Source organism: Salvelinus alpinus, chromosome 19 (genome assembly GCF_045679555.1).
Source record: "Salvelinus alpinus chromosome 19, SLU_Salpinus.1, whole genome shotgun sequence".
NCBI classification, from domain to species: Eukaryota; Metazoa; Chordata; class Actinopteri; order Salmoniformes; family Salmonidae; genus Salvelinus; species Salvelinus alpinus.
Window position 1 is genome coordinate 47240755 of NC_092104.1, and position 20792 is coordinate 47261546.

At 40.9% G+C, this 20792-nt stretch overlaps 1 protein-coding gene across 3 annotated transcripts in view; it reads right to left on the reverse strand.

The window, feature by feature from the left end:
* Positions 1–20610, reverse strand: part of rasa1a (RAS p21 protein activator (GTPase activating protein) 1a) — a 58669-nt gene extending 38059 nt beyond the window's left edge. For all 3 annotated transcript variants that reach the window (XM_071353853.1, XM_071353851.1, XM_071353852.1), the window contains exon 1: positions 20081–20610. In XM_071353853.1, the coding sequence (XP_071209954.1) occupies positions 20081–20610 (530 nt within the window). The remainder of the gene's footprint in view (positions 1–20080) is intronic.
* Between the last annotated feature and the right edge of the window lie 182 nt (positions 20611–20792).

The following is a 20792-nucleotide window of genomic DNA, read 5'->3' on the forward strand; positions in this document are numbered from 1 at the left end:
ACGTGGTCAGCGGTTGTGGGGCCGGTTGGACGTACTGCCAAATTCTCTAACAGAACGTTGGAAGTGGCTTATGGTAGATAAAGGAGAATGACATTTTCTAGCAACAGCTCTGGTGGACATTCCTGCAGTCAGCATGCCAATTGCATGCTCCCTCAACTTGAGACATCTGTGGAATTGTGTTGTGTGACATAACTGCACATTTTAGAGTGGCCTTTTATTTTTCCCAGCACAAGGTGCACCTGTGTAATGAGCATGCCATTTATTCACCTTCTTGATATGCCACAGCTGTCAGGTAGATGCTCACTAACAGGAATGTAAACACATTTATGCAAAACATTTAAGAGAAACACACTTTTTGGGCGTACGGTAGATTTCTGGAATCTTTTTATTTCAGTTCATGAAACATGGGACCAACACTTTACATGTTGCGTTTACATTTTTGTTCAGTATAGATAAAATCCCAAACTATTGTAGAAGATCCTATGAAGGCCACAATGAGCAGCTAATAAGTCTTGAAAACAGGATGCAGGAGAAAAAGGCAGGGCCGTGTGGGTACTGGAGAGTCATGACAGGACATTGCGTATCATGCAGAAAATGCTTGGAAACCGTGTGCCTTACCAATGCACAGAACAGAGCATGTGATCTAATATGAATGTTACCGTTACAAACTAATGCATACATCATTGCAGTAAGACGACAAACTTAATTTAGCAACAACTAAAGAACTTTCAACCAGCATCCAGGCAAAACCAGATAAAGCTGTACACTGCAATACAAGCTGCATTTAGTTTTAGAGTGGCGGCTTGTGGCTTTTCAGTTGTGGCATTGCAGAAATTTCAAAACGCTAAGGCCCAGGAAATTAGGCTACATTCTTAATAAGGCTCTCCAAAGCCTACACTAATTCTAATGGTTGGGATTACCAGTCACCAAATCTTTGCAACGACAGACAATAAAAAAGTGAATTGCTATAAAGGACTGTCTCAACAAGGGGATAGGTATGTGACTGGATCCTCGCGCCGTTAGGAATTCCACTGGCACCACGTGTCAAAAGGCAATTAGAGAGTGTTGGTGCCCAATTAGCCCTTCAGCAAGCAACGTTTTCATGACCAACTGCTTATCTGGCAAACTCATTCACACACCCGCTGATCTACAATGCCTTCAGAAAGTATTCACACCCTTGATTTTCCCACATTTTGTGTTACAGCCTGGATTTAAAATGGATAAATTTTTAAATGTCACTGGTTTACACACAATACCTCAATGTCAAATAGGAAATGATCGACATTTTTACAAAATAATAAAAAATTTAAAGCTGAAATGTCTTGTGTGAATAAGTATTCAACCACTTTGTTATTGCAAGCCTAAATAAGATCAGGAGTAAAAATGTGCTTAACTAGTCACATAATAAGTCACACATAACTGTGTGCAATAGGGTTTCACATGATTTCTGAATGACTACCTCGTCTCTGTACCCTACACACACAGATAATTGTATGCAGTGAATAAAAAATAAATAAACAGATTCAACCACAAAAACCTGGGAGGTTTTCCAAAGTGTTGCAAAGAAGGGCGCCTATTTAAAAAAAAAAGGAGACGCAGAATATGCCTTTGAACATGGTGAAGTTAAGAATTACACTTTGGATGGTGTCTCAATTAGAGGTAGACCGATTAAATCGGAATGGCCGACTAATTAGGGTCGACTTCAAGTTTTCATAACAATCGGAAATCGGTATTTTTGGACAACGATTTGGCCGATTTTTAAATTAAATTTTTACACCTTTATTTAACTAGGCAAGTCAGTTAAGACCACATTCTTATTTTTAATGATGGCCTAGGAACGGTGGGTTAACTGCCTTGTTCAGGGGCAGAATGACAGATTTTTACCTTGTCAGCTCGGAGACTCAATCTTGCAACCTTACAGTTAACTAGTCCAATGCTCTAACCACCTGATTACATTGCACTCCATGAGGAAACTGCCTGTTACACAAATGCAGTAAGAAGCCAAGGTAAGTTGCTAGCTAGCATTAAACTTATCTTATAAAAAACAATCAATCAATCATAAACACTAGTTACCTACACATGGTTGATGATATTAATTGTTTATCTAGCGTTTCCTGCGTTGCATATAAATCGATGCGGTGCGTATTCGCGAAAAAGGACTGTCGTTGCTCCAATGTGTACCTAACCATAAACATCAATGCCTTTCTTAAAATCAGTACACAAGTACATATTTTTAAACCTGCATATTTAGTTAATATTGCCTGCTAACATGACTCGTTGCGAACTGTGAAGACTATTTCTTCCTAACAAAGACAGCCAACTTCGCCAAACGGGGGATGATTTAACAAAAGTGCATTTGCGAAAAAAGCACAATTGTTGCACGACTGTACCTAACCATAAACATCAATTAATTTCTTAAAATCAATACACAGAAGTATATATTTTTAAACCTGCATATGTAGCTAAAAGAAATCCAGGTTAGCAGGCAATATTAACCAGGTGAAATTGTGTCACTTCTCTTGCGTTCATTGCACGCAGAGTCAGTGTATATGCAACAGTTTGGGCCGCATAATTTGCCAGAATTATAAGGTTGTGCAATGTAACAGGAATATTTAGACTTAGGAATGCTACCCGTTAAATAAAACACGGAACGGTTCCGTATTTCACTGAAGGAATACACGTCTTGTTTTCGAGATGATAGTTTCCGGATTCGACCATATTAATGACCTAAGGCTCGTATTTCTGTGTGTTATTATGTTATAATTAAGTCTATGATTTGATAGAGCAGTCTGAATTCATTCAAACATTCAAACAGTAAGCATTCATTCAAACAGCACTTTCATGCGTTTTGCAAGCAGCTCTTCGCTGTGCTTCAAGCATTGAGCTGTTTATGACTTCAAGCCTATCAACTCCCGAGATTAGGCTGGTGTAACCGATGTGTAATGGCTAGCTAGTTAGCGGGGTGCGCGCTAATAGCGTTTCAAACGTCACTCGCTCTGAGACTCGGAGTGGTTGTTCCCCTTGCTCTGCATGGGTAACGCTGCTTCGAGGGTGGCTGTTGTCGATGTGTTCCTGGTTCGAGCCCAGGTAGGAGCGAGGGACGGAAGCTATACTGTTACACTGGCAATACTAAAGTGCCTATAAGAACATCCAATAGTCAAAGGTATATGAAATACAAATCGTAGAGAGGGAAATAGTCCTATAACAACTACAACCTAAAACTTCTTACCTGGGAATATTGAAGACTCATGTTAAAAGGAACCACCAGCTTTCTCATGTTCTGAGCAAGGAACTTAAACGTTAGCTTTTTTACATGGCACATATTGCACTTTTACTTTCTTCTCCAACACTTTGTTTTTGCATTATTTAAACCAAATTGAACATGTTTCATTATTTATTTGAGGCTAAATGGATTTTATTGATGTATTATATTAAGTTAAAATAAGTGTTCATTCAGTATTGTTTTAATTGTCATTATTACAAATACAATTTCTTTCAATTTTTATTATTATTAATTCATTTTTATTTTTTTATTTTTTTTTACTTTAATTTTTATTATATATATATATATATATATATATATATATATATATATATATACAGTGGGGAGAACAAGTATTTGATACACTGCCGATTTTGCAGGTTTTCCTACTTACAAAGCATGTAGAGGTCTGTAATTTTTATCATAGGTACACTTCAACTATGAGAGACGGAATCTAAAACAAAAATCCAGAAAATCACATTGTATGATTTTTAAGTAATTAATTAGCATTTTATTGCATGACATAAGTATTTGATACATCAGAAAAGCAGAACTTAATATTTGGTACAGAAACCTTTGTTTGCAATTACAGAGATCATACGTTTCCTGTAGTTCTTGACTAGGTTTGCACACACTGCAGCAGGGATTTTGGCCCACTCCTCCCTACAGATCTTCTCCAGATCCTTCAGGTTTCGGGGCTGTCGCTGGGCAATACGGACTTTCAGCTCCCTCCAAAGATTTTCTATTGGGTTCAGGTCTGGAGACTGGCTAGGCCACTCCAGGACCTTGAGATGCTTCTTACGGAGCCACTCCTTAGTTGCCATGGCTGTGTGCTTCGTGTCGTTGTCATGCTGGAAGACCCAGCCACGACCCATCTTCAATGCTCTTACTGAGGGAAGGAGGTTGTTGGCCAAGATCTCGCGATACATGGCCCCATCCATCCTCCCCTCAATACGGTGCAGTCGTCCTGTCCCCTTTGCAGAAAAGCATCCCCAAAGAATGATGTTTCCACCTCCATGCTTCACGGTTGGGATGGTATTCTTGGGGTTGTACTCATCCTTCTTCTTCCTCCAAACACGGCGAGTGGAGTTAGACCAAAAAGCTCTATTTTTGTCTCATCAGACCACATGACCTTCTCCCATTCCTCCTCTGGATCATCCAGATGGTCATTGGCAAACTTCAGACGGGCCTGGACATGCACTGGCTTAAGCAGGGGGACCTTGCGTGCGCTGCAGGATTTTAATCCATGACGGCGTAGTGTGTTACTAATGGTTTTCTTTGAGACTGTGGTCCCAGCTCTCTTCAGGTCATTGACCAGGTCCTGCCGTGTAGTTCTGGGCTGATCCCTCACCTTCCTCATGATCATTGATGCCCCACGAGGTGAAATCTTGCATGGAGCCCCAGACCGAGGGTGATTGACCGTCATCTTGAACTTCTTCCATTTTCTAATAATTGCGCCAACAGTTGTTTCCTTCTCACCAAGCTGCTTGCCTATTGTCCTGTAGCCCATCCCAGCCTTGTGCAGGTCTACAATTTTATCCCTGATGTCCTTACACAGCTCTCTGGTCTTGGCCATTGTGGAGAGGTTGGAATCTGTTTGATTGAGTGTGTGGACAGGTGTCTTTTATACAGGTAACGAGTTCAAACAGGTGCAGTTAATACAGGTAATGAGTGGAGAACAGGAGGGCTTCTTAAAGAAAAACTAACAGGTCTGTGAGAGCCGGAATTCTTACTGGTTGGTAGGTGATCAAATACTTATGTCATGCAATAAAATGCAAATTAATTATTTAAAAATCATACAATGTGATTTTCTGGATTTTTGTTTTAGATTCCGTCTCTCACAGTTGAAGTGTACCTATGATAAAAATGACAGACCTCTACATGCTTTGTAAGTAGGAAAACCTGCAAAATCGGCAGTGTATCAAATACTTGTTCTCCCCACTGTATATAATAAAAATTAAAGTAAAAAATATATAAAATAAAAATATATATTTTCACACTTTTTTTTCCTTTTCTTTTTTATAAATCATCCGATTAATTGGTATCGGCTTTTTTTGGTCCTCCAATAAATCGCTATCGGCGTTGAAAAATCATAATCGGTCGACCCTCTAGTCTCAATACACCCAGTCACTACAAAGATGCAGGTGTGCTTCCTAACTCAGTTGCCTGAGTGGAAGGAAACTGCTCAGAGATTACACACAAGTTACATGGTGACTTTAAAACAGTTACAATTTAATTGCTGTGCTAGGAGAAAACTGAGGATGGATCGACAATATTGTAGTTACTCCACAATACTAACCTAATTGACAGAGTGAAACATATATAATGTAAGGCAGTAAAGTAATACAGCAAAAAAAGTGACAAAATAATTATTTTGTCCTTAAAACAAAGTTAAGAGAGTACCACTCTCCATATTTTCAAGCATAATGGTGGCTGCATCATGTTATGGGTTTGCTTGTAATTGTTAAGGACTGAGGAGATTTTCAGGATAAAAGAATACACAGGCAAAATCCTAGAGGAAAACCTGGTTTAGTCTGCTTTCCTCCAGAAACTGTGAGAAGAATTCACCTTTCAGCAGGACAATAATCTACAACACAATGCCAAATCTACACTGGAGGTGCTTACCAAGAAGACAGTGAATATTCCTGAGTGGTCGAGTTGCAGTTTTGACTTGAATTTGCTTGAAAATCTATGGCAAGACTTGAAAATGGTTGTCTAGCAACGATCAACAACAAATTTGACAGACCTTGAAGAAAAAAAAAAAAATAATAAAAAAAAAAGGTGCTTCTACAAAGTATTAACTCAGGGCTGTGAATACTTAGGTAATATATATTTCTGCATTTCATTTGCAAACATTTTCAAAAACATGGTTTTCACTTCATCATTATGGTGTATTGTGTGTTGATGGTTTAGAGAAATTGAATTCCATTTTGAATTCAGGCTGTAACACAAAACGTGGAATAAGTCAAGTCGTACCAATACTTTCTGAAGGCACTGTACAACCCCCCCCCCCCCCCCCCAGGGAAACAGTTTCCGACTCAAAATCCTCTTTAATCTTCATGGAAACTGAAAATCAACGGCTTGTTTCCTAGTGCCCTATTTGTTTTAGTTCAGGCACATGGACGGTGTTCTCGGAGGTGGGGAGTGCGGCATTAGGGCTCCTGACGCCTTCCTTGCCTTCTTCGTTAAGCAGTTGTTAGCGTGAAACACTGATCCCACCATTGTTAATGAATAAGCCTCTGTTGTACAGAGGTGTGATTGAGTGACTGCCGCTGGTTGTGTCGCCCTCTCCATGGCGTGCTACAAAGTGCTATGTTTAGCAGACTCACACTCTGGAAGAAAGAGTACGGAACCATGTCCAACTCTGAATGATTACCACCTCACTCACGGCCTGCTTGTTGGTGCCAGCTAACATGACACAGAGGAATAGCCTACATGTCCAGTCATGGAGCCTGATCACAGGACTCACAGAGAGGGGGGGGGCTAAGAATCATAGAATGTGACAGACCACGGAACAGTAGATAAGCTGCAAATAGCAGGTCACCTCAGAATTGGAAAGCTTGACGACAGGCAGTGCAGAACTAAGGGCCACGTTGCTAGCCAATAGTGCATAAGTAACAGACCTTCTCAACTAGCTAGCTAACCTTAGCTAGCTATAAGCCTTACTCTAACGTTACAATGTTACAGACAGTAATGGACAGTATGCTTACTTTGTTTTGCAAGTCCATAAATATGGATATTGTTGTACTTTCTTTTATAGACTTATGTTGGATCTTATTTTATTTCAACCAGGGGAGAGCCAGTCTCCAAAGAGAGCTTTCCAAAGAGGATGAGTAAACATTGTCACTGAATGAAATCATTGCCAGCTCATCTCCTGGATACATATTCCTAAAGCGTCTTAACGTAGGCGTGCTGATCAAGAATCAGATCCCCCCCCCCCCTGTTTGTAACTTCCTAAATATGGGCTGAGGTAATTTTCACTTCATTCTTAACCCTATCCTGAAGCAAGCAAATTCAAGAAGAAGCCTAGCCAGCTGATTTCCCATCATGTAACAGGACAATATATATATATATGTCTTGCTGGGTTAATCGCCTCGTGAGGGACATGAAAGAATGACTGCTCAGAAATTAGGCTATTACTATCTGTATATTTGTTACATGTCCAAATGCAACTGAATAAAATAAAAAATAGGTCAGTGGTGTTTAATTTCAATTGTTATTAACATTATGGAGTGTTTCAAATTATTAGTTCATCAAGAAGCAAAAATAAAAGTTGTATTTTTACTTTGTTACAGTAGAACAATGAGACATGGAAGTTATACAGATAAAAAGTTGTACTGATAAATACAAACAGAATAAGAAATATTTAGTGACAACAGTTGATTGAGTTCACTCCTGACAGGGTTTGACGGTCAGACTAAGCCAACCACATCCCAAGCTAGCCTGGCACCTAAGCTGTTTCAAATCAAAACAGGAGCATTTCTCCACTCCAAGTTGGACCTCATCCACAACTCACTGTACTTCCCTTTGAGAGAATGTTTCTGTTAAAACGAGGAAATGCTGTGAACTCTGCCTGGCTTGGTTTTGAACAGCTCTGCCTCCCCGACAACCTCCACAAAAGCTAAACTGTCCCTGGTCTGTCAAGCAGCATGATGGACAGCAGGTAGCCTAATGGTTAAGAGTGTTGGGCCATTAACCAAAAGGTCTCTGGTTCAAATCCCTGAGCAGACTAGGTGAAAATCTGTATGTGCCCTTGAGCAAGGCACTTAACCCTAATTGCTAATTTACTAAAATGTACAAATGTAATGGATGCCACTAGACTTGAATGCCTTTAACTCAACATCTGGTGTCCATCAAGTCCTTGAGTACACCAATGGACTTGCTAATCCTGTCTGCTGCTTGCTCAGTCATGTTTGGACCCAGGCTCTTCAAAATTGACTTAAAAGAAGTTGAGGTGTTCCAGGTGTAAGTCAAGAGTGATATTCTTTCCCATTCCAGAACCAGGTAAGACTGTGCCAACCAAGGGCAAAGACTTGCAAGGTCAGTAGAAGGGTACTGTAGGCATAATGGCTTTGACCATAGGCCTTGTAGAACAGAGCTACAGTGTATAACCTCAACATCTCCCCATCTCCCCCCTTTACTGCATCCTGCATGTTGGACAGGAAGAAGGGGTCTTGTTGTTTTTGTGGTCCCCCTCACTAGACCCGGGGCGTATTCATTACGTAAGTAAGTCCCTCCCTGTTTTGTTCCATTTGGTTCTTAAACGGTTTTAAGAACCAAATGGAACAAAACAGGGAGGGACTTACTTGAATTTGTCCAATAGAAACGTGTTTTCATTAACTGCTCCTATAGCAGCATCAACACCAACCCCCTCAAGAGCAGCCATTGTTATAATTTGACTTCAGCGCCCAGTACAGGTGCTTCTCGTTGATTATCAGAGGACGTTGATTGGTTCAGCAATATGGTGGACGGAAGGGGGGGACTCAAAGGATTTAAATCTGGTCATGGCCAGACTAGGCTTGGGTGATCTACCGTTTTACCGGCCAGACTAGGCTTGGGTGATCTACCGTTTACCAGCGTACTTCAAAATGCCAACGGTATGATTTTCAAAATGCTACAAAAGAATTAAGAATATTTTTTTTTGTTATGGAAAACTATTTTAGGCAACAGGGCTCTTGATCCAGGAGGGGATTGGATGTCTCTGTTGTAACCTAGAAGCTTGATATCTAGCAACTTAGTTAGCAAACCAAATGCCAGTGGTGGAAAAAGTACCCAATTGTCATGCTTGAGTAAAAGTAAAGATACCTTAATAGAAAATAACTCAAGTGAAAGTCACCCAGTAAAATACTACTTGAGTAAACGTATTTAGTTTTAAATATACTTAAGTATCAAAAGTGTATGTAATTGCTAAAATATCAAGAGTAAAAATAAATAATTTCCCTTATATTAAGCACACCAGATGGCACCATTTTCTCTCTAAATTTACAGATAGCCAGGGCCAGACCAACACTCAGGCATCTTTACAAACTAAGCATGTGTTTAATGAGACCGCCAGATCAGTGGCAGTAGGGATAACCAGGGATGTTATTTTGAAAAGTGTGAATGACAAATTTTCCTGTTCTGCTAAGCATTTTGGTTGTCAAGGAAAATGTGTGGAGTAAAACGTGTATAAATTGTCAAAAATATAAAATAGGCAAGATACCCCCAAAAAACCTACTTAAGTAAAAATACTTTAAAGTACTACTTAAGTACTTTGCGCCACTGACAAATGCATAGCTGGAGCCCTGGGCTGGTTATAATTTATTTGAAAATCATACCGTGGGTCTTCTGAAATACTCCAGTATACGGTTTATCGCCCAAGCCTACTGCATATAGAGAGAAAGCACTGGGGGCTCCCGAGTGGCACAGCGGTCTAAGGCACTGCCTCTCAGTGCTTGAGGCTTAAGATATCACACAATGTGTTGATTTAAACATTTGTATTTTCCTGCAACTTTCTGAAACGGCACAGGAATGCCAGTCTGTGTGCGCGCGTGCATATGTCTACACTTTGATGCTAATGATAACCTTCGTCTGGTAGAGATGGAAAGGCTTTCCCAAAATCTAGAGCCCAACCGATAAATCAGTTGACCGATAGCCTTTCACAGAAATATTTGTATCGGTCTTTATGCCACAGGTAAAGCACCATTATATACGTAGAGTGAACAAATACATCTAGTCATTTATTTTTATTTATTTTTCAAAGATTGTCTTAAGAGGGTGCTCTACGAGCTGCTCATTGAACATCATTCAGCCCTAAGTCACAATGTTGAAAAGAGTACGGTAGGCATGACAGACAGCAACAGTGTATTTGAATAAGTAAATAATCAAAAGTACACATCACCAAGCAAGCAGCCCTGTCCTCATCACGTTCTTACTTCGTAAACAATATTTGTGATGAAATTGTTCATTTTGTCATTATAAAAGGTTGGTAGCAACATGTGAAAATCATTGTGGAAATCTGTTGCAGCTCAAGTCAACTACAAAATGCAATGCTCTCTCTGGGCTGGATGGCTAGCTAGCAACCAAAACGTAGCGACACACAATAATACCAAAGTCAATATCAGTGTTATGCACGCCTCTTGGAGGGAACGCAACACCCTGCTACACGCAACTCCCCATGGAGTGAAAGAGGTATGCGACTGTAGTTGCGGGTAAGGATGACAGAGAGAATTTTACCATTAACAGGGAATTTATTCCTTCACACAGTAATTTGGGGGAAAAGGGGCTGGACGGAACCAAAGCAAAGAAAGTAGAAGTTAGAGCCCCCTCTCCTACCTACCCACAACTTACCTAACTAGCACCACCTGGCGCACTAACCAAAATACAGGGGATGGTCCGCCCAGGTCTTACCTAGGGTGCATAGACAGAGTACATACTACGGGTATATGTATGCCTGCAGGCCTCTTGCCTAAACACTTCCAAGGGGCCTTCCCCTTCCCCCCTGGGAATAAAAACAGAATAGTAACTTAACGTGAACAATTTCAATAATCAAAACACAGTCCTTATTACAAAAACATACCTCAGCAGGACCGGCTACAAAATACTTTACAAAAACTGTCTGAGCAACAACCAACACATGACATCAAATAAGCTCTGAGCAACAACCAACACAGGACATACTAATAAGCTCTTTCTCTGAGCAAAGCAACACTGGCTTTTATACAGCTGGAGAAAGACTCTGTAATTGCAGACAGCTGTATCCCCTGACGAGAGGGCGGGGTCAGCTCCAATCTGCAATGGGGCCGACCAATCAGCTGCTTGGGGGAATTCAGGAAGCCATTTCCTGAAATACATACACACAAATACAAACCAACAACACAGAAACTGGGGAACCTAACACGCCCACCCCAAAACCTGCAAACTTACAGTTTGCAATAACAAAACCCAACACGTATTACATTTACGTCATTTAGCAGACGCTCTTATCCAGAGCGACTTACAAATTGGTGCATTCACCTTATGATATCCAGTGGAACAACCACTTTACAATAGTGCATCTAACTCTTTTAAGGGGGGGGGGGGTTAGAAGGATTACTTTATCCTATCCTAGGTATTCCTTAAAGAGGTGGGGTTTCAGGTGTCTCCGGAAGGTGGTGATTGACTCCGCTGACCTGGCGTCGTGAGGGAGTTTGTTCCACCATTGGGGTGCCAGAGCAGCGAACAGTTTTGACTGGGCTGAGCGGGAACTGTACTTCCTCAGAGGTAGGGAGGCGAGCAGGCCAGAGGTGGATGAACGCAGTGCCCTTGTTTGGGTGTAGGGCCTGATCAGAGCCTGAAGGTACGGAGGTGCCGTTCCCCTCACAGCTCCGTAGGCAAGCACCATGGTCTTGTAGCGGATGCGAGCTTCAACTGGAAGCCAGTGGAGAGAGCGGAGGAGCGGGGTGACGTGAGAGAACTTGGGAAAGTTGAACACCAGACGGGCTGCGGCGTTCTCCTACGTATCCTCAGTTTACTAAACCTGTGATAGAGCATCGGCAACCACATTCGCCGAACCCTTCACATAGTGAATCTGTACATTGTATCCTTGTACAATCAGAGCCCACCGCATAAGGCGGTATAGGAATGTGGTTAGTCTCCATCTAGCCAGTGCTATGTGCGAACACTGAACTGGTGCCAAAGTGAACACGCGTACTTGATACAAAGACACCATTGCTATCTGGGCCTATTATGTTAGTGGACTTATTTAATTAGTTTTCCAAAATATGCAATCTGCAAGACAGTTGGGGCAGATCTATCATTGGGACCATGTGATTGTGTTCATGATGATAAGATTCTAATTTAGCTAGCTTGCTAAAAACAATGTGCGTAACTAAAACAAGAGAAGAAAGCATTTTCCTGCATGAGTATTTGTTAACCCTTTGGAGCATAATGTGTCAAAAGTGTGTTTTTCATTCCACAATATAGCTTCAGATATAATCGGCATAGGACCCAAAAATCCCATATTTGTCAGGCTCTACCAAAAACCTTCTCAATTAATATGGTAACTACAAAGTAGTCTATGCCTGCTTGGCAGAATTATATCATGAATTTTGCATCAATGACACTACAGAAACAACGGTTTCTTGCTGGTGCACACTTGCATTAAAAGGGTAACTAAAACCAACATTATATTTTCCCAGGGCTCAAAATTGGTCTGCTGATGTGGTTTAAGCATAGTTGTGGACTTAATAGAACAATTTTGTTTTTTTTCAAAAAAATATACATTTTGAGCGCGAAAACCTGTAAAAAAAACTGGGACGAACGTTAACCTGGAAAAACTAAAAACAGAGAAAACGGAATAAGCGATTTTATAGGATCTTAAATGTGCACTTGTCTGCCTGTTTATCAGATGATGCATCATCCATGGGACGGCACCACTGCTTCAGACAGTCACCTCTCCACAGTGGATTAGTGGCACATGCGGATAAGACCCGCGTCTTAATCCCTCTTGGGTAGGGGGCAGTATTTTCACGTACGGATGGAAAGCGTCCTGCTACTCAGGCCCAGATGCTAGGATATGCATATTCGTAGATTTGGATAGAAAACACTGCAGTTTCTAAAACTGTTTGAATGATGTCTGTGAGTATAACAGAGCTCATATGGCAGGCAAAAACCTGAGAAAAAATCCAACCAGGAACGGGGAAATCTGAGGTTTGTAGTTTTTCAACTCTTTGCTTATCCAAGATACAGTGGAAACGAGGTCATATTGCACTTCCTAAGGCTTCCACTAGATGTCAACAGTCTTTAGAACCTTGTTTGAGGCTTCTACTGTGAAGTGGGGGCGAATGAAAGGGGAATGAGTCAGAGGTCTGCCAGAGAGCCACGAGCTGACCAGGCGTGTTCACGTGAGAGAGTTAGATCGCGTTCCATTGCATTTCTGAAGACAAAGGAATTCTCCGGTTGGAACATTATTGAAGATTTATGTTAAAAACATCCTAAAGATTGATTCTATACATCGTTTAACATGTTTCTACGGACTGTAACGGAACTTTGACTTTGTCTGCACCTAGTGATCGCGCGTCATGATTTTTAATTACTGGGTTAAACGCGCGAACAAAAAGGATGTATTTGATCATAAATTATGGACTTCATCGAACAAAACAAACATTTATTGTGGAACTGGGATTCCTGGGAGTGCATTCTGATGAAGATCATCAAAGGTAAGTGAATATTTATAATGCTATTCTGACATCTGCTGACTACACAACATGGCGGATATCTCTTTGGGTTGTGTTGGTCTCTGAGCGCTGTACTCAGATTATTGCATAGTGTGCTTTTTCCGTAAAGTTATTTTGTAATCTGACACAGCGGTTGCTTTAAGGAGAAGTGCATCTAAAATTCCATGCATAACAGTTGTATCTTTTAGCAATGTTTATTATGAGTATTTCTGGAAATTCATGTGGCTCTCCGCAAAATCACCGGATGTTTTGGAACTACTGAACATAACGCGCCAATGTAAACTCAGATTTTTGTATATAAATATGAACTTTACCGAACAAAACATACATGTATTGTGTAACATGAAGTCCTATGAGTGTCATTTGATGAAGATCATCAAAGGTTAGTGATTAATTTTCTCTTTATTTCTGCTTTTTGTGACTCCTCTCTTTGCCTGGAAAAATGTCTGTTTTTCTGTAACTATGTACTGACCTAACATAATCGTTGTGTGCTTTCGTCGCAAAGCCTTTTTGAAATCGCACACTGTGGCTGGATTTACAACAAGTGTATCTTTAAAATGGTGTAAAATACTTGTTATGTTTGAGGAATTTTAATTATGGGATTTCTGTTGTTTTGAATTTGGCACCCTGCAGTTTCACTGGCTGTTGACGAAGTGAGATGCTACCGTCCCACATACCCTAGAGAGGTTAACTGGGTCATCATTTCGTGGCAAGGGCGGAATCCTCTCAACTACACTGTCCTCAAGAGGCGTCCATTACGCTGCCAGGGATGTTAGGATGTCCAGCCCTGAGAGTGACATTGTAAGGAGTCGCCTATGGACTTGGTGTGTGGACGGATGGTGTGTCACCACTCTAAGGCCCTGGTCGACAGTGTGTGCACTTCAATCAGCGAAGGTCCCAAGTCAATCATATTTTTCAGGAAATGTGATGATATTTGGATGAAACCAGATCAAAGTATGACTTTCAAAGAATGAAAAAAAAGATGGTTGCTTCTACATTGATAAAGTTCGATCATAAAGTTACTGGTCCCCTCCCGCATATCAAACACTGATTCAGCAGGCGGAATTATTAAGGGCTTTTTGTGACATCACAAAAAGTCTAATTTTAATACACTAATGGTGAAGTCATGTTCTCGTACCTAATTTAAAATAAGTACCACCTTGTAACCAACATCGCAAATGGCCGTGGTTTACTTAGCTTGGTAGCTAGTCTACTAGTGCCAAAATTTGACTGCAGCATAACAGCAAATATAACTAGGTTTGCCCTGTTCATCTAAGGCAAAGATAAGTTTCCGCTTCCATTGTTAGCTAGTAACTGGCTAGCTAAGTCTTCAGTCAGAATAGAACAGAAGTGGGGAAAGGGTTGCCCAAAACTCTGATTTAGTTGTCAATCATTACATCAAGATACATGCCAAATGGACAATTCATAAACTTCTTGACATAGTCATGATATATGAACATTGTCAGACAATATATATATTTAAGGAAAAATACCCAGAACTCACCCTGTAAAGTCAACTGAAATTGTCCAAGCTAGCTAGCTTGATAAAGAGTGCTAACAATTCCACCCGGGCTAGATAGCTAAATTAGCCTACAGACAACATGTTGTCAATATTAATGCTGTTACAATAACAAAACAGTTGGAAACAAATATTTGGTGAAACCATGATGCGATGTATGACAGGATTGGATGTTGCATGCAATTTCAATGTTGTTCGAGTTGCTTTGTGTATCGGCAAAATTGCTTGAGAAAATGTCACTGCAACACTGCATCCATGTTGCTTCAAAGATCCACCAGTCAAGGCGAGCTCCCCATCCACTCAGCCTACTAGCTCAAGTCTGTCTTTTCAGACTTCCTGGTAGTTGAACATGAGAAAAACCCGTTTAAATTTTAGGGGGGAAAAACACACTATACAGTGATTTCGGAATGTATTCAGACCCCTTGACTTTTTATCACATTTTATTATGTTACAGCCTTATTCTAAAATTGATTAAATAGTCCCCCCTCCTCATAATGACAAATTTAAATTAAAAACAGGAGCGCCGCAAAGCGGTAAGCCCACTCAAGCTCACAGAACGGGACAGTGCTGATGAAGGTTGCTCGTAAAAATTGTCTGTCCTCGGTTGCAACACTCACTACCAAGTCCCAAACTACCTCTGGAAGCAACATCAGCACAAGAACTGTTAGTCAGGAGCTTAATGAAATGGGTTTCCATGGCCGAGCAGACGCACACAAACCTAAGATCACCATGCAAAATGTCTGGCGTCGGCTGGAGTGGTGTAAACCTCACCGTAACTAGAGACTCTAGAGTCTAGAGTCTAGACAGTGGAAATGCATTCCGTGGAGTGATTGATCACTCTTCACCGTGTGGTAGTCCGACGGACAAATATGGATGCCAGGAGAACGCTACCTGCCCGAAAGCATAGTACCAACTGTAAAGTTTGGTGGAGGAGGAATAATGGTCTGGGTTGTTTCTTGATTTGGGCTAGGCCCCTTAGTTCCAGTAAAGGGAAATCTTAACGCTACAGCAAACAATGACATTCTAGACAATTCTGTGCTTCCAATTTTGTGGCAACGGTTTGGGGAACGCCCTTTCCTGTTTCAGCATGACAATTCCCCTCTGCATAAAGCGAGGTCCATATAGAAATTGTTTGTTAAGATTGGTGTGGAAGAACTTCACTGGCCTGCACAGAGCTCTGACCTCAACCCCATTGAACACCTTTGGGATGAATTGGAACGCTGACTGAGAGCCAGGCCTAATCGCCCAACATCAGTACCCGACCTCACTTATGCTCGTGGCTGAATGGAAGCAAGTCCCCGCAGCAATGTTCCAAAATCTAGTGGAAAGCTTTCCCAGGAGGCTGTTATAGCAGCAAAGGGGGGAGACCAACTCCAAATTAATGCCCATGATTTTGGAATGAGATGTCCGACGAGCAGGTGTATACATACATTTGGTCATGTAGCATATAATGTTTTATCAGAATAACTGTTTGAGACTTTTAAGTCATGAGCAAAAATGTGTTAGGGCCTCAACTATAATGTGTCAACAATAAGTGATGATGTAAAATTGCTGACTGTAGCAGATCTGTAGTGCTATGCTACATTGACAACAATAAATATGAAATCAGCCAAAGAAGCCATAATGCTTCATACAAAATAGTTTCTCTGAGTCTTGATGTTGAATTGCAACACACTTTGTTTTGTCTGACAACATTGTGTGCGTACGGTAGGGTAATTTGTAACCTTTGGCACAGCACGTCACACCAGGCACTAAGTCTGAACATGCTAGTTTACAGTGGCCAGGTCACCACAACTCAACCCACAGACCAGGAGACCAGATAAAGAGGACTTGTGTTGCAGCAGATTCCAGTTGTGTGAAATGTCCCTATAGTTGATTAAAAAATACATTAAAAAAAATAAATTCTGACATCTCTCATTGTGGGAAAAATAACAAGGGTAAAAAAATGTGTCCCATTCATTACACATGTGACATCTGTGTCACTGCCTGGCGCCCCTACAGAAAGGGATATAAAGGAAATCGTGGTGAAACCACTGACGTTGGGCTAAACATTTATTTTCACTGCTTGTAAGCAGTGGATTTCCAGTTGGGCTGCTTCCAAAGCGTTGTTCATCACAAATGTAGAAACGAATGGGAGCTAAAAAGCTGGCCTTCCCCCTTCCTCTGCAATCTGACAGGGAGATATGTAGCTCCTAAAATAAGAGCTGATTCCACACTTCAGCCCCAGTCACTTCCATATCTCACAGCGTGAGGCCAGAAATGATAAAAGCTCAGCACTTCTCTAATGAGACTGTGACAAACGCGAGTGCCACAAGCACACACACTACAAAGAAAATATACATAGGCCTATATGATTGTGTAGGGAAACTCAATAAGTTCCATCTCCCACAATGGATAGTCCTACTGCAGCACACGGACACAAAAGCCTACAGTAGGAGGGCATAGGCTAGCCAAATACCTCAACTCCATGATGATTTCTCCACGGAGTTGAAGCACAGACTAGAGTTTTTGAAATTACCTCGGACTTAAACATTTAAAATTCTTAAACATTTACCATGTAGGCCTACCTATGTTTGTCCTCTGTTGTAGCGTGCTTTTTTGTTTGCTGAAATGTAATAAAACGTTAATCAAATATAACCACCGACTGTTTCCTTATTGCTGTTGCTCTAAGACAGCAACTCAGTGCGAATATGCCAATTCAATTACAAGAAGGAAACAGTCCGTGGTTTTACTTGATTAACGTTTTATTTAAGAAATGTGGCTTTCAAACAAAGACACGCAACAGAGAACAAACATAGGTACACAGTAAATTTAAAGAATTTACATTTTAAGTATCGACAGCATATCGACTCAAAGGAGTCAGAGTTTTTTTTTTAAACTCTACACACACAAAAAAGTTACTTTTGCTCCATCATATTTTGTTACTTTACACGATCAATTTATGTTTCATGGCGGAATTATATTGTCTGTGGTAGAATTTACTTAAGGGGATAATCCACCACAAACCACTAATTCCTATGATTAACAGTGGTAAAGAGCATTAAATACCACTAATATGTGAAAATAATTATTTGTGAAGAAATTGTTCATTCTGTCTTTATATAAAGTGAGTAGCAGCATGTGAAAATCATTGTGGAAATCTGTTGCAGCTCAACTACAAAATGCAATGCTCTCTCTGTGCTGGATGGCTAGCTAGCAACCAAACGTAGCTACACACAATAATACCATAGTCAATATCAGCATGTGAAGTAGCTAGCTAGCGAGCTGTAAAATAGCCTAAACAAACTGGACTATCCATTTAGGTGTCTATCTCACAGAGTTCAACTGCAGTTCGCCTCTGCCCAGAGCAAGTGCAGAATATGCAGCTAATGCAACAATGGCCCTTTCCCAGGTTTCCCACAGGGTGCTGTGCGATATGGTACTTGAAGGAGAAACCGTTTAGACACCGTTTAGATTGAGCACATCTAAGCGAAATATATACTTTGTCAAGATGATATAGACAGATAGATGTTTTAAGACAAGTACGCCCATACCATCTATTGGATGATTTGGCGATCTGTAGCGCAGGTAATTGTTTTAAAAGCATTTTGAAATGTGATAGTGTGTTATCCCCTATCTCCAGTGACGAGAACCATGTAGCTATGACGCGTTCCTACACAATTTCCTGATTTCACAAATGGACCACTTAGAAGTGAAATCCTAGGGATAGAACCTAGGCGTAAAAAAATGTAATGACTTATTTCTGGCTGTGGATTATCCCTTTAACTCAGTGGAACTTGATGTGCAGCAGATTAATTCATGTAGAAATTAACTATTCAAATTTCCTTCTGTCAAAAACGCATGCTTTGCAACCGTACATTTGTACATTGACATGTGTCATTTAGCAGACACTGAAGTTGTTCAATAAAAACGTGCATTCAACTAAGTTAAATAAACAACCACATGTAAAAAAGTTGAAAGTTTATATAACCGTCACTGTCATTGTAGTTAAACTGGTCTGTTCCCTGTACTACACTGTTTACTGCTGGCTTAGGAGTTGGCAGAGAAGCTCATAGAAGAGAAAGAAGCAGATGGGTGTACAAAGCTCCCTTCACTATACCAGTTATTTGGAAATAAAACTTTGAATGTAAAGTGCATTTTTCATTTAGTAGTTAGGACAAACAACTCAAAGTGCTAAAACTGACAACATTCATTTGGGAGGTACTGGTTCTAATTGAGTTGAAACATGATTACCTGAATACATTTAATCAATCGGACAATAATTTCAAATTATTATTTCTCAATTGTTTGTGTTTCAATAACAGAATTTAAAAAAGTATATCTGTATTAATTATTTTTTTACATTAAATTATCTGTTTCCATTAGGTGTAAACTACTGTCCTAAAATGTTATTGTCGATCCAAATAATTTTTTGTGTAGTCTGAGCCCAACTCTGTGGATGAAATCATTGTGGAGTTCTTGGCTAGGCATGGGCTAGCCTTATTCAGGAGGGACATGTGAGTTGAATTATTTCCTGAGAACACCAATTAGAAAACCAAAGTCAATTTCAAATAAAATAAATTATGACCACATGATTCTGTGGATTAAAAGAAGATCCTAATTGGTGCTCAGAATGATGAAGCAAAATGATTTTTGACAGGTTTCACATCTGCTTCACCTGCCACAGGCTGGCCAAATAACTTTAGTGTGGCCTTGAAAGAAATGCATTACAATTATTCCGGGAATGATATTGCATTCATAATTGTAAGCAAGTGAACTGGCTGAGTTGGGAAAATAAGGCAACCAGTATGCAAATATTTCTCTACATTGAGAGATTAATGGTAATTGTTCTCAGGTATATACACATTATTCATTACTTCACTAGATTTATGATTAACAACAACCTAGGTTACTTGGAACACCCTGACATCTACCTTCTTAATTTGACTTGCTGCCATTAGCGACATCAGCTGCAACAAGTATAATAGAAACTTGAGCACTGGTGATGGCCGCAGCAGGAAGGAAATATACCCCGGTCGTTTTAAAATACTATTTTGGTTTTCTAACTAAGTGTCAATGAACAATACACAGAACAATTTGAGTGTATATAAAACAAATCCTTACTGGTTCGTGGGCGGCGCTGAGAGGGGGAAGACCACCTCCTCTTCCTCGTATTCAGGTCCATCCTGCATGTCGCTTTCATCCACAGTTCCGAGTCCCCCGTAGCCTGTGGGCGGTGGGGGAGGTGGTGGCAGAGGTGGGAAGAGACTTGACCCGTCGGGACCCACTGAGGTGGGTGACATCCGGATGCCGGGTCCCTCCGAGGTGGGGGAGTAACACACACTGCCAATGGTCCCTGAACTTGTTCCTATAATAATTGCATGTCCGCCACTCCCTGTAGCGGACAAGGCAGGTCTGGCAATATCTCCTCCAGACACGGGGTAAATCATACTTATATCAGGGGGGGAGTCTGGGGAGGTGTTCAACGGGTGGCGGAGGTTTGTTGCAGCTCCCTGGCCCAAATCAGTGACCCGCACTCTGGTCGGGTTGGGATAAAACGGAAAATGGGCCGTCTCTGGGCCTCCACCGCCCGCTACCCCTTTCCCTGCCGAGACAGAGCCCGTATCCTCGCTACTGACCTCCGCAGCCATCATTTTCGTTAAATACGTAGAGGGGAATAAGTCGAGAAGGGAACCTGCCCTTCCCCTCTAGTCTTGCAGCACCCCCTCACTGTTTGGGTTGGTAAAAACAACACCAAAAGTTTATTGGAAAACAACACGTTTACGGTAGCCAGCTAGCGGTTAGCTAATAACGCAAACTCGTTAGCTAAACTCTA